General features: G+C 55.1%; 7 protein-coding genes across 7 annotated transcripts; 4 read left to right on the top strand and 3 right to left on the bottom strand.

The window, feature by feature from the left end:
• Positions 1–538: 538 nt before the first annotated feature.
• On the top strand, positions 539–3,294 carry CORC01_08775 (Spb1 domain-containing protein; the record flags this gene model as incomplete). Its single annotated transcript, XM_022620405.1, has 4 exons — positions 539–706; positions 763–2,611; positions 2,682–3,116; positions 3,176–3,294. The coding sequence occupies 4 exons, from the start codon at positions 539–541 to the stop codon at positions 3,292–3,294; spliced, it is 2,571 nt and encodes an 856-aa protein (XP_022473084.1).
• A 652-nt stretch (positions 3,295–3,946) lies between these two features.
• Positions 3,947–4,696, bottom strand: CORC01_08774 (uncharacterized protein; the record flags this gene model as incomplete). Its single annotated transcript, XM_022620404.1, has 1 exon — positions 3,947–4,696. The coding sequence occupies one exon, from the start codon at positions 4,694–4,696 to the stop codon at positions 3,947–3,949; it is 750 nt and encodes a 249-aa protein (XP_022473083.1).
• A 67-nt stretch (positions 4,697–4,763) lies between these two features.
• Positions 4,764–5,173, top strand: CORC01_08773 (uncharacterized protein; the record flags this gene model as incomplete). The annotated part of the gene is made up of 2 exons (XM_022620403.1): positions 4,764–4,941; positions 5,082–5,173. The coding sequence occupies 2 exons, from the start codon at positions 4,764–4,766 to the stop codon at positions 5,171–5,173; spliced, it is 270 nt and encodes an 89-aa protein (XP_022473082.1).
• Positions 5,174–6,138: 965 nt separating this feature from the next.
• CORC01_08772 (uncharacterized protein) lies at positions 6,139–6,788 on the bottom strand (the record flags this gene model as incomplete). Its single annotated transcript, XM_022620402.1, has 2 exons — positions 6,139–6,676; positions 6,715–6,788. The coding sequence occupies 2 exons, from the start codon at positions 6,786–6,788 to the stop codon at positions 6,139–6,141; spliced, it is 612 nt and encodes a 203-aa protein (XP_022473081.1).
• A 7,227-nt stretch (positions 6,789–14,015) lies between these two features.
• Positions 14,016–14,135, top strand: CORC01_08771 (uncharacterized protein; the record flags this gene model as incomplete). Its single annotated transcript, XM_022620401.1, has 1 exon — positions 14,016–14,135. The coding sequence occupies one exon, from the start codon at positions 14,016–14,018 to the stop codon at positions 14,133–14,135; it is 120 nt and encodes a 39-aa protein (XP_022473080.1).
• A 1,117-nt stretch (positions 14,136–15,252) lies between these two features.
• On the top strand, positions 15,253–16,686 carry CORC01_08770 (uncharacterized protein; the record flags this gene model as incomplete). Its single annotated transcript, XM_022620400.1, has 3 exons — positions 15,253–15,499; positions 15,563–15,731; positions 15,792–16,686. The coding sequence occupies 3 exons, from the start codon at positions 15,253–15,255 to the stop codon at positions 16,684–16,686; spliced, it is 1,311 nt and encodes a 436-aa protein (XP_022473079.1).
• A 362-nt stretch (positions 16,687–17,048) lies between these two features.
• On the bottom strand, positions 17,049–18,679 carry CORC01_08769 (FMN-dependent dehydrogenase; the record flags this gene model as incomplete). The annotated part of the gene is made up of 2 exons (XM_022620399.1): positions 17,049–17,212; positions 17,308–18,679. 2 exons carry the CDS (start codon positions 18,677–18,679, stop codon positions 17,049–17,051), a joined length of 1,536 nt encoding a protein of 511 aa, XP_022473078.1.
• Positions 18,680–18,899: the final 220 nt, after the last annotated feature.

The following is an 18,899-nucleotide window of genomic DNA, read 5'->3' as shown; positions in this document are numbered from 1 at the left end:
CGATGACTTGGCTCTAGACTCAATGACTATCTAATATTATAGAAGAAACAAACAATTGACAGAAACGTCCCTGAGAGCAGAGAGAGCAGCGTGTGGTCCAGCGAGGCGGGGTGGTGATGGCCGATTGTGGTTCAATTGTTCAGGGTTGAAGCAAGGTATCTGATCAAGGTAGGTAAAGCTCTTGACGTCTTACTTGCCCAATCGAGGGTCCCTGATCACCCTAGCGCAGCTATCTACGCGACTCCGTCGCGGTGCGCGTGGTGGACGCGGTGGACCCACCGGGGATGTTAAATGGAATCGACATTCCATCCGAACGCGGGCCCCATATGTCGGTCCACCACGTCTATCTCCACGTGATCCTTATCGATCCCCATGCGACCCGCTAAAAAAATTCTGAGAGAGAAGCCGCTCTGCGAAAGTCGAGGCGACGGGGCGGGTCCGAAAGTCGATAATCCTGCGCCCAGTGGTTGCAGAAGAGCTTGCCAACTCTCGCAAGAATTCCCCGTGCATCTCGACTTGGCCTCGCCCTTCAGAAAAGATGGCGATCCAGAAGAAGCACGGAAAAGGGCGTTTGGATAAGTGGTACAAGCTTGCCAAGGAGAAGGGATACCGCGCCAGAGCCGCATTCAAGCTGATCCAGCTGAACAAAAAGTATGGCTTCTTGGAGAAGAGCAAGGTCGTCGTCGATCTTTGTGCTGCGCCCGGTGTAAGTTTCCCACGAAGAACAAATCAGCCGCAAAATTGCTTGCTAACAATTCAAAGTCATGGTGCCAGGTCGCAGCGGAAACGTGCCCCGTCGGCGCTCTGATTGTCGGTGTTGATCTGTCCCCCATCAAGCCAATCCCCAAGGTCATCACCTTTCAAAGCGATATTACGACCGAGAAATGTCGAGCCACGATCCGATCGCATCTCAAGACATGGAAGGCGGACTGTGTTCTCCACGATGGTGCGCCCAATGTCGGTACTGCATGGAACCAGGATTCGTTCAACCAGGCCGAGCTGGTGCTGCAGTCGATGAAGCTTGCAACGGAGTTCCTGGCCGAGGGCGGTACCTTTGTCACCAAGGTCTTCCGATCCAAGGATTACAACCCTCTGCTGTGGGTCTTCAACCAGCTCTTCACAAAGGTCGAGGCGACCAAGCCTCCGTCGTCGAGAAACGTGTCTGCCGAAATCTTTGTCGTCTGCAAGGGCTTCAAGGCCCCGAAGCGTATCGACCCCCGATTCCTCGATCCCCGTGCCGTCTTCGCCGAGCTCAAGGACGCGACCCCCAACAACGAGGCCAAGGTGTACAACCCGGAGCAGAAGAAGCGCAAGCGTGAAGGTTACGAGGAGGGCGACTACACGCAGCACAAGGTCGTGTCAGCGAGCGAGTTCATCCAGACGGCCGACCCCATTGCGATTCTCGGCCAAACCAACCAGCTGTCTTTTGACCAGCCCGCCAACGGAGACGTGGCGCTGGCCGCGCTCGACAAGCTCCCTGAGACGACAGACGAGATCCGCAGGAGTTGCGCAGATTTGAAGGTCCTCGGAAGGAAAGAGTTCAAGCAGCTGTTGAAATGGCGTCTCAAGGTCCGGGAAATTTTTGGTTTCCCGACCAAGAAGACGACGCAGGAGAAGAAGTCCCTGCAGGACCAAGTAGGCGAGGAGGTCGCAGAGGTGGAGCCGATGGACGAGGAGCTGCGGATCCAACAGGAGCTGGAGGCGCTCAAGAACAAGGACGACTCCAAGAAGAAGAAGGAGAGGAGGAGGGAGAACGAGAAGAAGCAAAAGGACATTGTACGCATGCAGATGAACATGACGGCACCAATGGACATTGGTATGGAGCAAGCCGGACCTCTCGGCCCGGATGCCATGTTCGCTCTGAAGACGGCCGACAAGGCCGGCGGTATCAACAAGATCGCCCGCGGCAAGATGGCGCTCCTCAAGGAGAGCGAGAAGAAGGCGGAGGATGCCGGCATCGTGTACTCCGACTCCGAGAGCGACCCGGAGGAAGACCGCCTCGAACGCGAGCTGGACGGCATGTACGACAACTTCAAGGAGCGCAAGGCGGCGGCCGACGCCAAGTGGCGCGCCAAGCGGGCCCGTGAGGAGCACGAGGACGGCGAGTGGGAGGGCATATCGGGCGGCGAGCAAAGCGACAGCGACGAGGACATGGAAATGGACTCTGACAGCTCCGACGATGACAACGATGAAGACGAAGACGAGAGCGGAAAGCCTCTTGTGACGGACCTGGACAGCACAGCTGAGAACGGCAACTTGTCGAAGCGCGCATCGGCTTTCTTTGGCCAAGATATTTTCAAGGATATCGACATGGGAGACGTCGACGACGAGGCGTGGGGCGTCGATGACAAGCCGGAAGAGGAGCCTAGACCCAAGAAGGCCAAGACGGACAAGGAGGACAAGAAGAAGGCCAAGGAAGAAAAGGCCAAGGCGAAAGAGAGCAAGCAAAAGGCCAAGGACGAGAAGAAGAAGGCCAAGGAGACCAAGCAAAAGGCTGCCGAGTCCTTTGGCTCGGATTCCGAGAGCGAGGACGACGCCGGCTTCGAGGTCGTCAAGAACCAAGAGGAGGACTGGGAGAACCAGGAGAAGAGACGGCCGGACGGCAGACTTGGTAAGCAAACTATCCGGACCACGAGGTTCCAATGCCGAGAGAGGGAGAAATCGCACTGACAAGCCAGCAGACATCGACATCATCACAGCCGAGGCCATGACGCTCGCCCACCAGCTCGCGACGGGCGAAAAGACCAAAATGGACCTCATGGACGACGGCTTCAACAAGTGGGCCCTCAAGGACCGCGACGGCCTGCCGGACTGGTTCATCGACGACGAGACGCGGCACGACAAGCAGCAGAAGCCCATCACCAAGGCGGCGGCGGCGGCCATCCGCGAAAAGATGCGCGCCTACAACGCGCGGCCCATCAAAAAGGTGCGCGAAGCGAAAGCGCGCAAGAAGTTCAAGACGGCGCAGCGCCTCGAGAAGCTCAAGAAGAAGTCGGACTCGCTCGCCAACGAGGAGGGTATGACGGAGAAGGAAAAGGCCGAGAGCATCGCCAAGCTCATGGCCAAGGCCGGCAAGGTCAAGAGAAGACCCAAGCCTACTCTGATTATCGCCAGGGGTGAGTATTTCCGCCCGAACCAGGATCTTGAATATTCCTTTGCTAACCACCGCCTATAGGTGCCAACCGCGGTATCCAGGGTCGTCCCAAGGGCGTCAAGGGCCGCTACACAATTGTGGATTCGAGAATGAAGAAGGACCTGAGAGCGCAAAAGAGGCTAGCCAAGAAGAAGAAATAGGTGTCGTCGGCGCATTATCGATCACACCATCCCCAGTCCGAGATGGCGAGGCGGGTGGTGATGTTCGAATCTTATTTGTCAAAATAAAGCATGGCTGGAAAATTAGGCGCATTAATGGGTTAATGGCAAAAGCTCATGGCGCGGTTCTATGTGAAAGATTTGGGCCTAGTGTGCATCATCGTGTCTCTTTTCTGCATTATCATGTCATGGTAAAAAGTCGTAAAATGAAAACCTGGGATATGGTGGTTACATGACGTTGCCCCGATCGCCATTGGAAGCGCGCCTCTGTCCAAATGAGCAAGGGAATCTTGAGAGAATATGCCGCCGCCCAAATAGCAAAACAAAAGTCTGGTACCGAGCACCACATGCTGTTATATCTAACAGCAGCTTGAATGAGATCTTGCGCAAGCGAGACAGATGGATGCAGGCCGCCCTCATTCCCCAGAAACCGTTTGCTCTCTCGCCTTTCGACATCGTACAGCTGTCCCTGCGCCTCCATGTATAGTCATACCGCCGTTTGTAGAACCGAAGAGAAACAGAAATTTAACGCCAGTGTTGTCCTGCGAAGCCATGAAATGTAAAATGCCTCCTCCCCGCCACCATCCTAAGCATAAAAGCGTAAACCGGGCCTGAAGTGACCTCGACCTCGACTCTAATCGTCCTCCTGCTTGATCCTCACTTCCTGCTCTTGGTCCGGTGCTCGTGGTCCCAACATCCAATCTTGCATGGCAAGCCACTCACTCCATTGGGTTTCCGCACTCTGAATCTCCTTTTCGGTAACGTTCGACAAGGGCCGGAGAAAGGGGACTTGCTGCTCGCCGTCCATGTCGTAGTGTGTTTTCACCTTGAGCCAGGTGTCGCTCTTGGCGGCAAACATGTAGTTGCGGCGCTCAGCTTCGTGCATGGGACCAATGCCGCCCACCCAATCGTCACCGAAAAAGCCGTGTAACACGGCCGGATAGTCGAAGCCAGTCGCTACCAAGCGTCGGATGTAAGGCGTCAGCGTTGCGTGCGTAGAAGACGGCAACTGAGCATTGATTGGCATCTTCCCGGCGGCTCGAGCCGTGGACGGAGTCGAGGGCCCGGGCCCGGCGGGGGAGTTGGGACCGGTGTGTTTGGAGGACAGTACCGGGCTGTGGGCCTTTTGGAACGGGAGTAGAATGTTGACAAAGGCAGCCACAGCCTGAATGGGCCCGCTGTACTGGGCGTGATCCAAGAAATAGCGGAGGCATGACTGGAACTTTGGATACCACTCAAAGATGTCGAATTGGGACTCTTGGAACGGCTGAAAGGGGGGGCCGTTGAGCGGAGGAGCAGTCTGGTGGCCGGTGAAGGCGTGGCCTACCTGCGCATACTCGAAGCCCGAGGCAGCGGAAGAGCCGCTCGAGTGGTGGTATGCCATGAGTCCTCAACAGGAGAGAAGCTGCCGCGGGAGCAGGCGCCTTATCCGGAATCAGCCCTCGAAGCCGATGGCAGATTGGGGGCCTGCGGCGGCGTTCTGGCGGTATCAGCCGCAGGTAGAACCAGACAGCGGCAGGCGGTATCCGGGGGAAAGGACCTCAACGACTTTTGCGCGACGGGAGGAGAGGGTGGGAGAGATTTCAGATGGAAAGGACCAGAGGGCAGCCGGACGATGCAACCTCGTTCGTGAATGTGTCTAATAACACGGCGTCCGACGAGGTTGCAAAATGGTTGCGATGTTGTGTCTTGTGTCTCAGGGTCGACTCGGAGGTTGGCAAAGAATTTGAAAGAAGGTCGGTTGGAGGCACAGATCTGACGCTGATCAGGCAAGGAAGACATGCGGGACGGGGAGGAGAAGGAGGAGCAGGACCACATGCGGAGCCAGACCTGCATTGAGATGGAGTCGGAGAAGCAATGACAGGACCCAACGGAATAAGGGTTCTCGGTCCAGGGCTTGTCACAGCACGGGATGTGACGAGCGAAAGAAGCGTCGACAATGGAGTATGGGACGGGACGCCGGCCGGCTTTAATATACTCTGGACAGTGTGCAATGCAAGTTTGCGTGTGTACGAGGGGGGAAGAAAAAGTCATGTACGAGGAGTGAAATGGTCCCTTGTTTTTCTTTCCCTTGCCTGGCCTTTCTTAGGTACTTGACGTTGAGGGAAAATGGACGGACGCCCACCCCGTAGAATAAGGTACATGATAGGAAAGGAAGGGTAGGGAAGGGGAAAAAAAAAGTATGGCAACGAAGTGGAATGAGGTGGTCGGAGGGTACATGCTGGGTGCAGCAGGGGCAGAGCCGGGAGAGAAAGAGGGTACCTACATCAAAATGTGACATGGCTACCTACCGCAACTTGGGTCGAGATCGCGTCTGCACCTACGGCACACCAATCCGGTGAAGCAGGAGAGGAGGGCAGAAAACACACACACACACACACACACACACACATACACACACACACACGCATGCACACACCTACGTACATACAAGGGGGAGGGGGAAGGGAAAGGGGCGGTAACAAGCAAGAGGCGGCGGTGGTGGTCGTTGTGGTCCAGGTCGCAATGTATGTTCGGTCCGCGCAGGGCAAGTACCTCTGCCGATTCACCTCCCACTCGGGCCTGTGGGTGCGTGATCCGGTAGAGCTTCACCGTGTAGATAGAGACGTATGAGGTCAGCCTTTTCAGGTAGGACCGGATGAAAATAGGTAGGCGGGAGTACAGCCCAGAATAGAAGAAGAAGCAAGGGACCTGCGAATGACAGTGGTGTGTACGTTAGGCGCGGTAAGGTAGCGCGGTACTTAACCAGGCCGGTAGGTTTGGGGATGGGATTAGTTAGTGCGTAGCCATCCCGTTGATAATGTAGCGAGATGAGTGGAAATCGGGCTATAGAGGTGAGGTAGTGTAAGAGGCGTGTGATGTTGGTTGGCGCGGCGCAGGCACAGGCACAGGCACAGGCACAGGTTTGGCTTCCTGTGGCGGTGTTGGTGGTTGTTGCCGTGCCGTGGTCGTGGTGCATCTGCATACACGTACCTCACTTTTTCCATTGTGTGCGCGATGGATGTTTCGCCAGAGAGGTGTGGGAGCACCGACCAGGACACTGGATGAAGGAGGAGACGAAGAGGCGGGACGAGCCTGGGGGCGTTTGGGTAAGGTATCTGTGGGGTGATTGGTCCGTGTGGTTCCTTTCAGGGTCTGCGTCGTCTGCTCTGCGCCTGCGTGATGCGTCTGCATCTCCGTGAGAGTGTGGAAATAGTGTTTGTGCCGGCTTGTTCGTCGTTCCCGCCGCCGTCGGAAGAGAAGGGTGGCACAGATGATGGCGAGGATGATGGCGAGTGGAGATGCCGAATGGTGAAGGTGGATTGGACGCGGCTGGCGGAAAGGAAACGGGGCCTCCATCTCGGCCACCGACTCTGTGGTCTTAATCAGTGGTGAGACGGAAGCATGAGAGACAAGACGTACGAGACAAGATTGAAAGAGAGATGATAGACAAGATGGCAGGGAATTCCGATCGAGGGGCGGGAAACAAGGAACATGACCACATATGTGTCTTCCAGGTTGGCCTCGCGCAGACCGATCAAGGTACCTGTATTTCGTAGAATACTTGACCGCATGAAGCTGAAGAATGACCGCTGGTGCAGCCGTGTACTGTTTGGTCCTCGGGTGTGAGATGAGAGAAACCGGCCAAAGATTTATCGAAATTGGGTAATTGTTTCCATGCTATTCTCGACCTAAGCGACCCCGGGTGGAGCTGATAGATCACGGCGACCCCAGCCATACTGTACACAGTAAGTACAGCTTATCAACAGTGCGGATACCCAGGGTCCCATCCTGGGACTGCGATGAAGTACTTGGTCAGTGTATAGAGTATCCGTACGGATATATCAAGAAAGGAGACGCTCCCCTAAGCTTTGTCGTCGGTGATAGGAGGTAAGACGGTTGAACTTTGAAGAGTAAACAGATGCAGGGCAGGGGTGCCAAGACGAGCCTGCCGGAGTATAGGCCGGGAAGGAGGTCATTGGACGAAGCGTTGGGAAGAGATGGGGGGGTGAAACCGGGAGTGTGAGACGGGGAGAGGAGATCTCTGGCAATTGAGTGACCTTTGTCAGTGTCAAGCGTATGAGATAGCGTTGGTAAGCTGAAGCCTAACTGCACTTTGGTTGAGAAGGGGAGGAAGAGATGACTTCTCTGCTTGCCGTCCTTCCCTTGCTGACGTGCGGTAAGGTAGGTAGGTAGCTTGGCAAAGGAAGGGGCGTGAAATGTTCCTTACCTGCCAGCGACACCCTTCCCGGTCAGACCAACGAGCACAGGCCACCCATGCCAGTACGTACCTTACCCTAACACCTAAGGTAAGGTACCTCAAGGTAAGGTAAGGAACGTTCCTTGGCTGCCCTAGTTCCAGGCGTGCCATCCATCCAACCTTGAAAATGAACCAAACGCATTCCATCCGCGCACCTATCCCATTCGCCATGGCAATTTCTGCCTCTCGCACGAACACGGGAGCCCCGTACCCGAAGCCAAGGTAGAGGGAATTGTTTGGCTTGAGAGACATCGATTGGCTCTCCTTCCTCCGCCGTCCGGTTGACCTAGTCTTGACGTAGATTCAGGCTCAGATCTCAGCTACCGCGGAATTCATCCTGCGATCTTATTGTTTGGCCGCCATGTCTTACATAGCACACCTCCTGTATCACAACCACCTCCATCCAGCGCAGCGACTGACCATGGAGATGAAGGAGGTCGCTGCCTTCCAGCTCAAGCCCCCACTGCCATCCATCGGCTTCTCAACTTCTCCCCCCCCGGCCCTGGCCTGCCACCTGGAAGACTGCCAAGAAAGGAAAGGGAAAAGAAAAGAAGAAATCTGAAGAACGGTCGAGACACAAGCCCACCGGTCAGTCGTCAGTTATGCACTTTTTTTTTTCTCCCGCCTCCGCTCTCTGACTCCGATATCATGACTGGATCTTGTCTGCCTACCACCTCGAGCAGGGGAGGTAATTCCACCATGGTCTAAGAGACGAACAGAGCCTGCCTACTCTAAATGCTTTTTAGCGAACTTGAAGCACCGGCGCGCAGGCGGCAACCGGTCTTCGTTCGTACCCGCCCTGGTTCCTTCAAGACCAGGGAAGTTCTCTCTTCTCATTGAATCCGTCTTCATCTCGGTCCACGGGCAGCAATCACGTACCCAGGCATCCGAGTCGCGAGATAGCCGAGGGTCTTTTACGCAGGGCGCATAGCCCGTCCGAGCCTTCTCTGCCTCCCACGCGCACCCTACGAATTACGATGCTCCAATCCACTCGATTACACGTACGCGAACCATTTCCCTTGACATTTCCCCTCGAGAGTTGATTTTCATAGGTGCGACAAGCCGAGTTGATATTGGGGGAAAATACCACACACCAGTGGTCGGTTAGCAAGACTAATCGATGGTGCACCAACGAATAAGCAAGCAAACGGCCAGTTTAAGTCGTTGTCAATGGTGCAAGCCGTCGGAGCCATCAGTCCCGGCTGCGTCTCACGCCAAGGAACTTTGGGAACATGACTGCCGCGCGCGACGGCTCCATGATGATGCCTCTCAGCTGTCCTAGCACATCTAAATTGACGACTGATGCAGCTCAACCGGGTAGAACCAGACCAATGCAATATCGAATAAACAATCGTAGAGGCGCTCTAGAGGCGATCTGAGCACGTTGTGGTCATCATCACGAGCACGGCATCAAAGCTCCGGTAAGCCGGCCCCATTTCTCAGCTGCTTAAATATTCTAGCGGATCATGCAACAGCCTAGGTCAGGCGCGTTCGGTCGAGCCCGCGCAGTCTGAGGTGCGCAAGACGCTTCTCCAAGCGCCAGACGAACCGCAGGATTCGCCGCATTTTCTGGCAAAGTGCAGGCGTGCGGAGCACAGTTGAGCCTGGACCTGTTACATAAGCCATAACCGTTCGGATAGGTGCTCAGATTGAGTAACGTCCGGTTGACCTTCTCGCGCCACCATTTTAATGTTATTATGATGCGTATCACTTCCGTCCATCAAGTCCTCATCACCAGCGCACTGATTTGTGATATCTACGCTCTTGTACTTCGACTACCTATCGACTTTCGGGTCTCGCCCTGCATATAGGCTACTCCCCGGCATCCACAGCCAATTCGATGGTTTGCAGTCGTCACGGCCTTACAGATCTAGCAGAATTCACCCGCAAGATCATGTCGCACAACATGACATTTGCCGTATCTCGGCCCAGCAATACGATAACATCGATTTGTACCTGCGGACGAAGCCGTGGGCGAAAATCGTGCGCCTTTGCAGGGATCCAATCCCTGCTCCGGCCGAGATGTGAAAGACCGGGGCTGATTCTTGACCTCGAGCCGCTACCTACCGTAGTCGTCTCTTGCTTGTATTCGTACAGTGGGTATTGCTGAGCCATGGGCCGCGCCCTACGAAGGGCCTTTTGATCCGTCCGATTCGGTACGTCCTCGTGCTGCTATAGACATTCGGATCAAAAGCACAAGGGCTCATTGGATCAAGCAGGAAGCGGGATGAACTAGTGGTTCAGTCGACCGAGACATTGTCGACTTGTCTTTCTCTGAAGGATCACCCCCAAGTTGATCTCCCGCCTGACCGTCTAACCGGTCCCATAGTCCGGTTCGTCTTCTCTGGACAGCCGATATCTGGTTCGACCGGGCAGGGCTCGGAGCCTGACCTTCGCCGACCAGCGAGCCCCCTGAGCCACCCCATACTCCCCTACCGCACGTCCTTTCCCCGTCTCCCAGTCAGGGTCCATCTCCAAAATGTGCACACCCCGACGAGACCAGATTCCAAATACCCTCCCTCAAGTCCTGTCATTCATCACGTCTCTCCCATACCAAGCAACTTGCCGTGTCGCGTTGATTCAGGGATAGACCGCTGTAACACTTCGGACTGCTCATCGAAAACGTTTCGAAGAATGGGACCTTAAATATGTGCTGCCAAAGATCCTTGGTTTTGGCTGTCGAGTTCCAGGTCCCAGCACCTTGCCTGCGGAATACGCTGCGGCACTCTTGGCCTTAGTGGTGGTTCCCGAGTAAATTCTCCGATGCTAACGAGCAACGCTTGGTCGTCCATGGCCGAGGCCTAGCAAAAGTTCTCTTGCATCAGCTCTCGTCCATCATTTGTGATACTGCCCGAGTGGTGGAGGTGGCCAGTGCCACTTCTCTACCTCTCCACGCCCTGCACCTCTACAGATATAGACGGATAGATGGATGTACCTAGAGGACAGCCACCGCGCCAATCGTCTGAGACAATACACTCTTTAGCACCCACCGATTATCACGACGCTACGAATCAGAGCAGCTTAGCATCACGGGAACGATCCACCGGGGCATCAGACAGCCGCCTTACAGATTCCACACTTTGGTCTGCCTACCATGGCTCTGGTCCCCACGCCTCTAAAACAGCACCTGGGCGTTGCGGTATTATCATGGCTTGTAGCGATTGTAAACCAGTCAAGACCAGTGGGATCTATCGTCACAGAGTGAGCGGAACCCAACGATACGTCAGAAAAGTGCCTGCGTCATCATTTCGCTTTTGCCAAAAGGCATTAATTATAGACGCCTCGATCGATACGCCAATCTTGTTCTACGCTGCTGGGACGTCTGCGTTAGCTCTCGGCCTAGCACATCGATTTGACAGTCATTCCCACTGCCAACCACCCACCGTCCAGCCTCTTGAACAACCGGGTACAATACTCCCACATTGAGAATGCAGTGCTGGCGAGGAGACGCCCCGTCGAGCACGAGGCATGCAGCTAGCCGTTTGGACTATGGAGGTGCTCCGAATATGCAGCCGATGCCGCCATTCCCCATGTACGATCGGCCACCAGCTCTCACCGACTTCCCTTACTTGGTTGCTAGCCCTGGCTATCAGCTAGTGGCCCTTTAGTGGTGCAACATGCAAACGCAGAACGGCGCCTACTGAGATCTCGGGGTCCCGGATCTGGCCACTGCATCGTTCCAGTTAGACGGTAGCTTTTCGGGGTCTGCATGCGTTGCATCACCACCTTTTTATGTGGCGTGCAAGGAACATAAGCTCGAAAACGCGCAGCTTGAATGCGATGCTCTGTTGGAAGCAACGGCCGATGCCAGGTGATCTAAGGCCTTCGAAGCAGTCACACATTCCGATGTCCTTCTCCTACCTTTTAACATGTTGAGTTCCAGGCCTGGCGTGGTTTCTGATCGATCGGCCAAGCCATTCACTTCAGTTTGGAGTTCAAAAGTCGGCTTGTTCCAACAGTGCGGTTGATGGTCGTTGAATTTTGCTCCTGATCTGTCGGCTAGGGATCCTGGTTGACCTGTAGAATGAATGGTGAATGGCCACCATTCATGGCCCCTGCTTGGTATAGGGATCTTGAGACGCTTCAACCCTGCAAATCCCATCTCAGCTTTGAGGCTCTGCAAATTGCACGTCTCGGAACATTGGGACGACAATCGAAAAGCCATTATGTACGTTCATCGCCGCGTCTTCGGGTCTAAGCGGAGCTCCACGCCACTAAGGCCAGCCTCCGAGGATTCTTTAGCGCGATCGGATGCTCCCACCGTTCCCTCGAACAACGGTCTGTCAGCCGTGGTGCATGGTCAGACAGACAAAGCTGGAGGGAAAGGCCACCGTTTGCGCCAAACCCCCACCTTGGTTCCGCGGGACGGTCACAGACCAACACCTTATTCATGCGAACCGCGACTTGTAGGGTCGAAGAGGCACCCGTCATTGGTCTCGGTTGGGAGTATGCCAGTAGACTCCCTTGACTTTGTTGGGCAACGAGTCCAACCAGCCAGTGCGATGCCAACCAAGTGTCTCCTCTTAGAAGACCGATGCACTTTTTTTTTTTTTTTTTTTTTTTCATGGTCTGACGGTTTTCAAACTTTGACTCTGGATGGAGTATACCAGGCTTTGTTGCATGGACAAAAGTGGTACCGATATCTCCTCAAAACGGGTTCGACAGCTGACTTTGTGCCTTGAGTAGGAATCGCCACAGGCTCGAAGTCGCCCTGACCACGACTTAATTGTGTCCTGTGAGACGCTTCAACTATGTCACAGTGGTACAAGTGTTGGTGGTTACACAGAGGACAGAATGTTCTCCCTGCAGAGCCGGGCATGTAGTAGCTATACCACCATGTACGAGCGTCACACAGTGGAGGATCCGAAACGGATCACATATCGATCCGGAGGAGCGATGAACTATTCCGTATACCAGGCGTCCTTCGCAGATCGTTCTCAGCAGACCGAGTGAACATTGTTGTCTCCCGCTTGGCTACATATGCTGAGTGACTGGAATCGATCTAGCGATAGCAACTAAAGCCACGGTCACACGGAGGCATTGTTTCGCCGGATTGATGTCATTGGCGACTTCGCTCATCCAAGCAAATGTTATTAATCAACCCTGCAGGCCATCGAGAAAAAGTCAATCGTTGGAACACAAAGGGGTCCAAGGCTGTTCTCTTGCTCATTGTCACAATTGTATCAACCCTGCACAGGCACGAGATCACTCGTATGCGCACTCTACACTCGATACCATCATCATCCATCTAGCTGCGTGTCTTTCTGTCAGTCCGCAGATGTTCCTTGGATCCTAACTAATTTGGGAAACTTCGTTGCCTTCCGTTGAGAGACCAGTACTCGCTGGTGTCGTACACGGTGCATGTCGTCACGCCAATACCGATCTAAATATCCTACTTTCGAAACTGCCATCGAGCCTTCGACAATACTTGAGGCGTCAACTTCCGTGGCCTGTGTCATGTTCTTTTTTTGTTGACTGCGAAGTCCCGAATACCGGCTATGGCCTTCGATAAATCTGGAAGGCTGAGAATCAAGATCAACCTAGATGGCATCGAATACCGATATCGAATATTTTGCTTCAGCGTCTCTCCATAATATCCGATGATTGGCAGGACTTTGAAAAAGGCGTTCACAATATGCGTTGCCAGATTCACGAACCGACTTAGCTTTCTTCAACGTCTACGAAGACCACCTTGAGAGCCAGGATCAGGTACCAGAGAGAAGTTTGCGGGACCACACCAGGCCTTTCCCACTTCTTACAGACAGGCAGTCAGATTACAAAGCTAACCCAGGGCTAGGATTCGAGCGCTACAATCAGAGGCGGTTGTCTCGACTTCATATTTCTGGAACCAGCCGGATCCCGAGTCACAAGAGGAGACGGGTTGTGGGAAACCTTGTAACATTCTACACTGTTAAAAGTCACAATTGATCTCTAGGAACCGGACCTACTTTGTCCATCGAAAGCCCGAAGTCGGTCCAAGTCTCACATGAGTTATGAATCAGTATCCATGGTCATACGGCAAGTCCGTCAAGGGTTTATCCTGACTCTACAAGTGACTGCAGCAAATTAAGTTAATCATTCAATTCTTTCGCTGAGGCAGCATCATATGGACTTGATGGATAAATCAAGGAGTCGGTTTCAGTTAATGAAACCCTTGATTCACCAAAACATGCGGCAAGTTGCTGTGGCCATCGGTTGGGGACTGCCCATTGGCTCTTGGAAGACCACCCGGCACGTTTCATAGGCCTTGTATCAGAAGGACGAAGATGAGATCTATCAACATACCATGCTGACCATGGTTTCTGATGGACCACGTACAAGCGAGCATTCGAATTGGCAACATAATGAGCAGACATATTCCAGGCCGAAAGCAAAAGCTCGACTCAGCTGCAAGGGTCAATCGAGCCGACAAATCTGAAAACGACAAATCCAATCGCTTTGTGCTCAATGCGACAGCATCTCAATGCCTCTCCTGGAGTCTAAGCTGTTCTGGCAAGCCTGCTATCTATCCAATTCTTCCTCAGCCAGAGGCTGTCACAGAAACGAGCGTCCCTTTGTTATTGCCCACTCCGGCCGAATATAACCGGCACCAGGCGACTCTACGGACCGAGAGCAGTTGGCGCGCAAAGGTTGCCTAAAATTCTTGTTTACTGATCGCTTTCCGCGCAAAGACTCCGATTCCGCTGTGGATGCAGGAGACCCTGGGTTCAGCAGCAAGGCGGGGCGCAACGCGACCTTTTTCAACTTTCGAGGCTATCTGAGTCGCTGCCAGCAGGGGCCTGTCCGGGGTTGTCGGCAAAAATGATCCAGGATCGTCAGTCAAGCTCGCAACACGCATTTCAGCTGGCCAACATTTGATTGGTTGATTTTGGCGAGTTGACCAGGAGCTTGGCTGAGGTCTGCCTTCAGCTGCAAGCCACTTTCTCCGGTTCGGGTTAAACGCCTTGATAGTCTTGTCTTAGGCACCGCTAGACTCCACTACACCGCTATCACGCCAAAGGCTCAACACCAACGATGAGTTGTCGTGACATAGGGCGCGAAAGCCTTGTTCTGTTGTCTACAGTTAGTAGGGTGCCGTCGAAACTCAAGTGAGTTTCCCTAGGATGAATCTGTACGAAGTTGCGCAAAAATCCACATGAATTGGATCGAGTGATCTCCATGTTAGTTGGGAGAAGAGTTGGGAAAGTACCTGGCATCTACTCCCTTGTGTCAACCTGACTAGATGGGCATGTTGTCAGGTCTCAGAAAAGGAAAACGGCTTTGGAATGATCATCTGCTGTCTGCCTTGCCAGGCTGGTCCAACAACGCTACCGCCGCGCATCGGTCCATACCCGCACCTCACGAGGCGGAGTTTTCATTTGGCCCAATCCCAACTAACCTCTATACCCCGGGCCAAGATACAAACGTTCAAGTGCAGGAGACTTGGAGCTGGACCCTTGGTTTGTTCCTCCTTTGAGCCTCATTGGCGTTGTTGGACGCCATGGTCTATTGGCTCACCCGCAGGGCGCCTTCGATTCGGCAACTTTCAATCTCAGCCCGAGCTGGGATTGCCCAGCCGGCGGTGTCTGTCTCCCTTTTCTCCCGCATCTTCCTCTGGGGCCCTCGTCTCTTCTTATCCCTCCCTTCTCCCCCCTTTTTCTTTCTTGCACTTCTCCTTCACATTCTATTCTCTGATCGCTGAGGAAACAGATCGTTCAAACATGGGTAGATTCGTTCAACTCGGAGCTCTTGCTTGCTGGTACCTGGGCGCGGAGTCCAAGGCGTTGAGATGGCAGGACGATACCCCCAGCTGGTCTCCACCCAAGCAGACCATTGCTGTGATGAACATGGAGGAGCTCGGCTTCAGTCCAAAACCGACTGCAGCGCCTGAGCCCGCCAATGTCGAACTGAAGCTGGCCAAGCGTGTGAGAGGCGATGACACCTGTGGTTATATATCTGGAGAGTCTAGTGAGTACACACCCTGATGATAGAAAGAGACCGGCCTGTGAAAGGATGCTAACCTCGCTCCAGCCAACTCCATCTACTGCGGCACTGGATCCTGTGTCATCAACAGCTTCTTCTCCATTGTCGGGTGTTGCAGCTCCTCGGCGGTCTCGGACTGCACTGAGATCCCTACGAGCTGTCTCCCATCAAGGTCGGCGAGTCGCTTCAGCAGTAGTGACACTCGTATGCAACTCTGGTACGTGATTTTGTCGCTCTCCTTTCTTGCGTGAGCCGTCTCTCACATACAACCTTGCAGCACGGCCGCAACCAGGCCTGAGTGTATCACCTACATCTACTCGGGCTCGTTGTTCAACCATTACACCCTCTATGCATGCGCCGCCACTGAGGAGGTAGTCGTCGTTTACGCAAACCCTACAGATTCCTCCGTCACCCCGGCGTCGACGACAGAGCCGGCAACAAGCCCCATCATCAACTCTGTGTCGACCACCTCCACCCCCGGTGCCTCGGAAACGCCTACGAGTCCTACGAGTACCGCGCCTAGCAGCGGCGGCGGCGGCTCTTCTACCCCCGTTGGCGCTATCGTAGGCGGCGTCGTCGGCGGCGTAGCAGCCATCGCTCTCATTGTCTTCGGCATCATCTTCCTCCTCCGCAAGAAGAAGAAGAACACCAACGACGTCAACAACAACCAGGCCGCCCACCAGTCTTACGCCGGACCCCCGGCGCCCCAACAGGGACAGCCGCAGATGTACCAGCAGCCCGCCCCGCCGATGCAGCAGCCGTCGCCGGGAGGATACCCTCCCCAACAAGGAAACTACCCGCAGGGCTTCACACCTGTGGACAACAGACAGAGCATGCTGAAGCAGCCGTACGACGTCACCACGGGCTCTTACGAGCAGAACCACAACGGCGTCAGCCCGCCCGCTAGCCCGCCACCCAACAGCCCGTCGCCCACGTACCAGTCTGGCGTTCCGCAGTATGTGCCTCCCCAGAACGGTGTCAGCCCGACGCAGGGGGCGTATCCTCCCCCTCATCATCAGCAGCAGCAGCAGCAAGGGGGCTACTACAACGCACCGCCTCCCGCTCAAGGACAACCACCGGCGCCACAGCAGCAGCATCACCACCAGCAGCCGGGCTTCGCGTCCGAACTGCCTGCTCACAGGGGCGATAACGAGCTGCGCGAGTTGGCCTGATCGGCTGCGGATATGGATAGGGGTGGGCGAAGATGGGATAGCGCGGTTGATAGCTTGATTGATTATGATGGATGTAATGTGCAAAACCCGGGCATGGATGCGGGGTACTTGGACGTATGCGAAGCTCACACACATACACACACACACACACAGCTGTGAATGCGGAGTTAGCAGTGGTGCGGGACAGGGTGATGGAGGGGCAACTATCGTTATGTGTATATGTAATACCCAAAGTCTTTTACATGGCCTCAACGGGCTTCTGAACCCTCTCTAACACAGTTGAGATTTTACCAAGAGATTGCTGAGACGCGTAAAGCGAAATATGTTACTATATTGTGTGTCGTCATCATCTTGTCATCAAACTACAGCTTGCTGTGCTGATCACGGCGCCATGGTGTATTTGGGTTGTCCTGTCGTCCCGGAACGAGGTGGTCCACAGCCAACGTATTGAGGAAACCCGGATGGACCTGGTTCAGGTCGGTGACGCCGCACATTTTCATCGTAGTCTCCAGTTCGTCTCGCAGGACTAGGTATGCAAATCAGCATTGTCATCATCTCTCACAGCTGCATTGACCATCGCTCTGGCACTCGGGCACTCGACTCGCACTGGGAAAGACTCACTCTCAATATACCGTTCCACGCCCTCGGCGCCATAATTGAGCCCGTACAACAGCCCTCTCCCAACACCCACGGCCTTGGCACCAAGACACAGCGCCTTGAAGATATCCGTCCCGCGCGAGATGCCGCCATCCACGTAGACCTCGACCCTGTCAAACACGTGCGGGCAGTTCTTCTGCAGCTCCAGCAGCACCATGACGGTCGCCGGGGACGTATCGAGGCTCCGCCCGCCGTGGTTGGAGAGAACAATGGCCTCGACGCCGGCCTCGACGGCGCGCTCGGCATCCATCCATGTCTGCACGCCCTTTAGAACGATGGGCAGACCGGGGACGGTACGCCGGAGCCAGGCAATATCGGACCAGTGTACCGATGCGTCAATGTAGCTCCCCATGATGCGGCCCAGGGCACCGCCCTTTGCGTCGTTCACGGCGCGGGCACCTGAGATGGGGGAACCCAGGGACTCGTCGGACGCCACACGCTCGTCGGCCTCGCGTTTCCCGGGGATCGGGGCGTCGATTGTGAGGAATAAGGCTTTTACGCCCTGCGCTTGGGCGGAGCGGAGGAGGCGTTCCGAGTTTGCACGGTTCTTGTCGACATAGAGCTGGAAGAAGACGGGGATGTCGTAGGGTGTCGGGGGGTGATGTGCGGCGTGTGCGGCGAGGATGTCGGCGAGCGGGAATGAGGCGGAGACGGAGACGCACTGGGGCACGCCAGTGGATTTGCAGGCGCGGCCGAGTTCCTTTTCGCCTTCTGGATGGACGAGACGGGCCATGGCTGTGGGGGGGCAGAAGATGGGGGCGCGCATGGGGTGGGAGAGCATCGTTGTCGCGGTAGAGACGGAGGCGACGTCGACGAGGACGCGGGGGCGGAGGGTGATTTGGGAGTAGAGGGAGCTATTGCGATTCTTTGTGTGGAGGTCTGTTGCTGCGGAGGAGACGAAGGCCCAGGCTTTGGGGGAAAAGGAGGTGGAGGCTGCGGATTCGAAGTCGTGGGCGCTGATGAGGGTGTTGAGTGGTGGTTTTGAAGGGACAATTGGTGGTGATGGTGGTGGTGGTGATGCCTGGCTGTCGTCTTTGTGCGTCGTACCCTGTTGCGGCCACTTGTGAGGTCGAGGCTTCGCCATGATGGCTCCCGGGGCCAGTACGCCCTTGTGGTGCGAGGCGGGGATGGTCGACTTGACGAGGCTGGGCCCGTGAACTTCGGAGTAGACCTCGGTGGCGTCCTTGCCCGCGCACTTTAGGATCACGGCGATGCCACCTGGGTGCTCGCGGACAAAGTCTGTAAAGTTGTAGACGGAGCCGTCGATGGCGAGCCAGAGGTCGTCGAGGCGGTTGTGTTTTGATACCTCTTCGGGCGTCAGTGTAAGAGAGGGCATAGTTTTACCAGGAAGCCGACTTATCTACGCTTCAGATCGGGTAGGTGAGGTGAGGAAGCAAACGCGAAAAGGGTTGGGAGATATCGGGAGGTGAAGTCTGGAATCACTATCTTTGTAGGTCGTCGCGAGCCGGGCGCCAAGGCGTAGTCTGACATGTCCCGGCACCGAAGGGGCAATTCGGGTTCGGGCGGTATTGCGCCGAGAGGGCCCTCGGGGTGGT

This window comes from Colletotrichum orchidophilum (genome assembly GCF_001831195.1).
Source record: "Colletotrichum orchidophilum strain IMI 309357 chromosome Unknown Scaffold_76.1, whole genome shotgun sequence".
Classification (NCBI taxonomy): Eukaryota; Fungi; Ascomycota; class Sordariomycetes; order Glomerellales; family Glomerellaceae; genus Colletotrichum; species Colletotrichum orchidophilum.
Note: the sequence above shows the minus strand (reverse complement) of the source record. Positions and strands in the feature narration are given on the sequence as shown.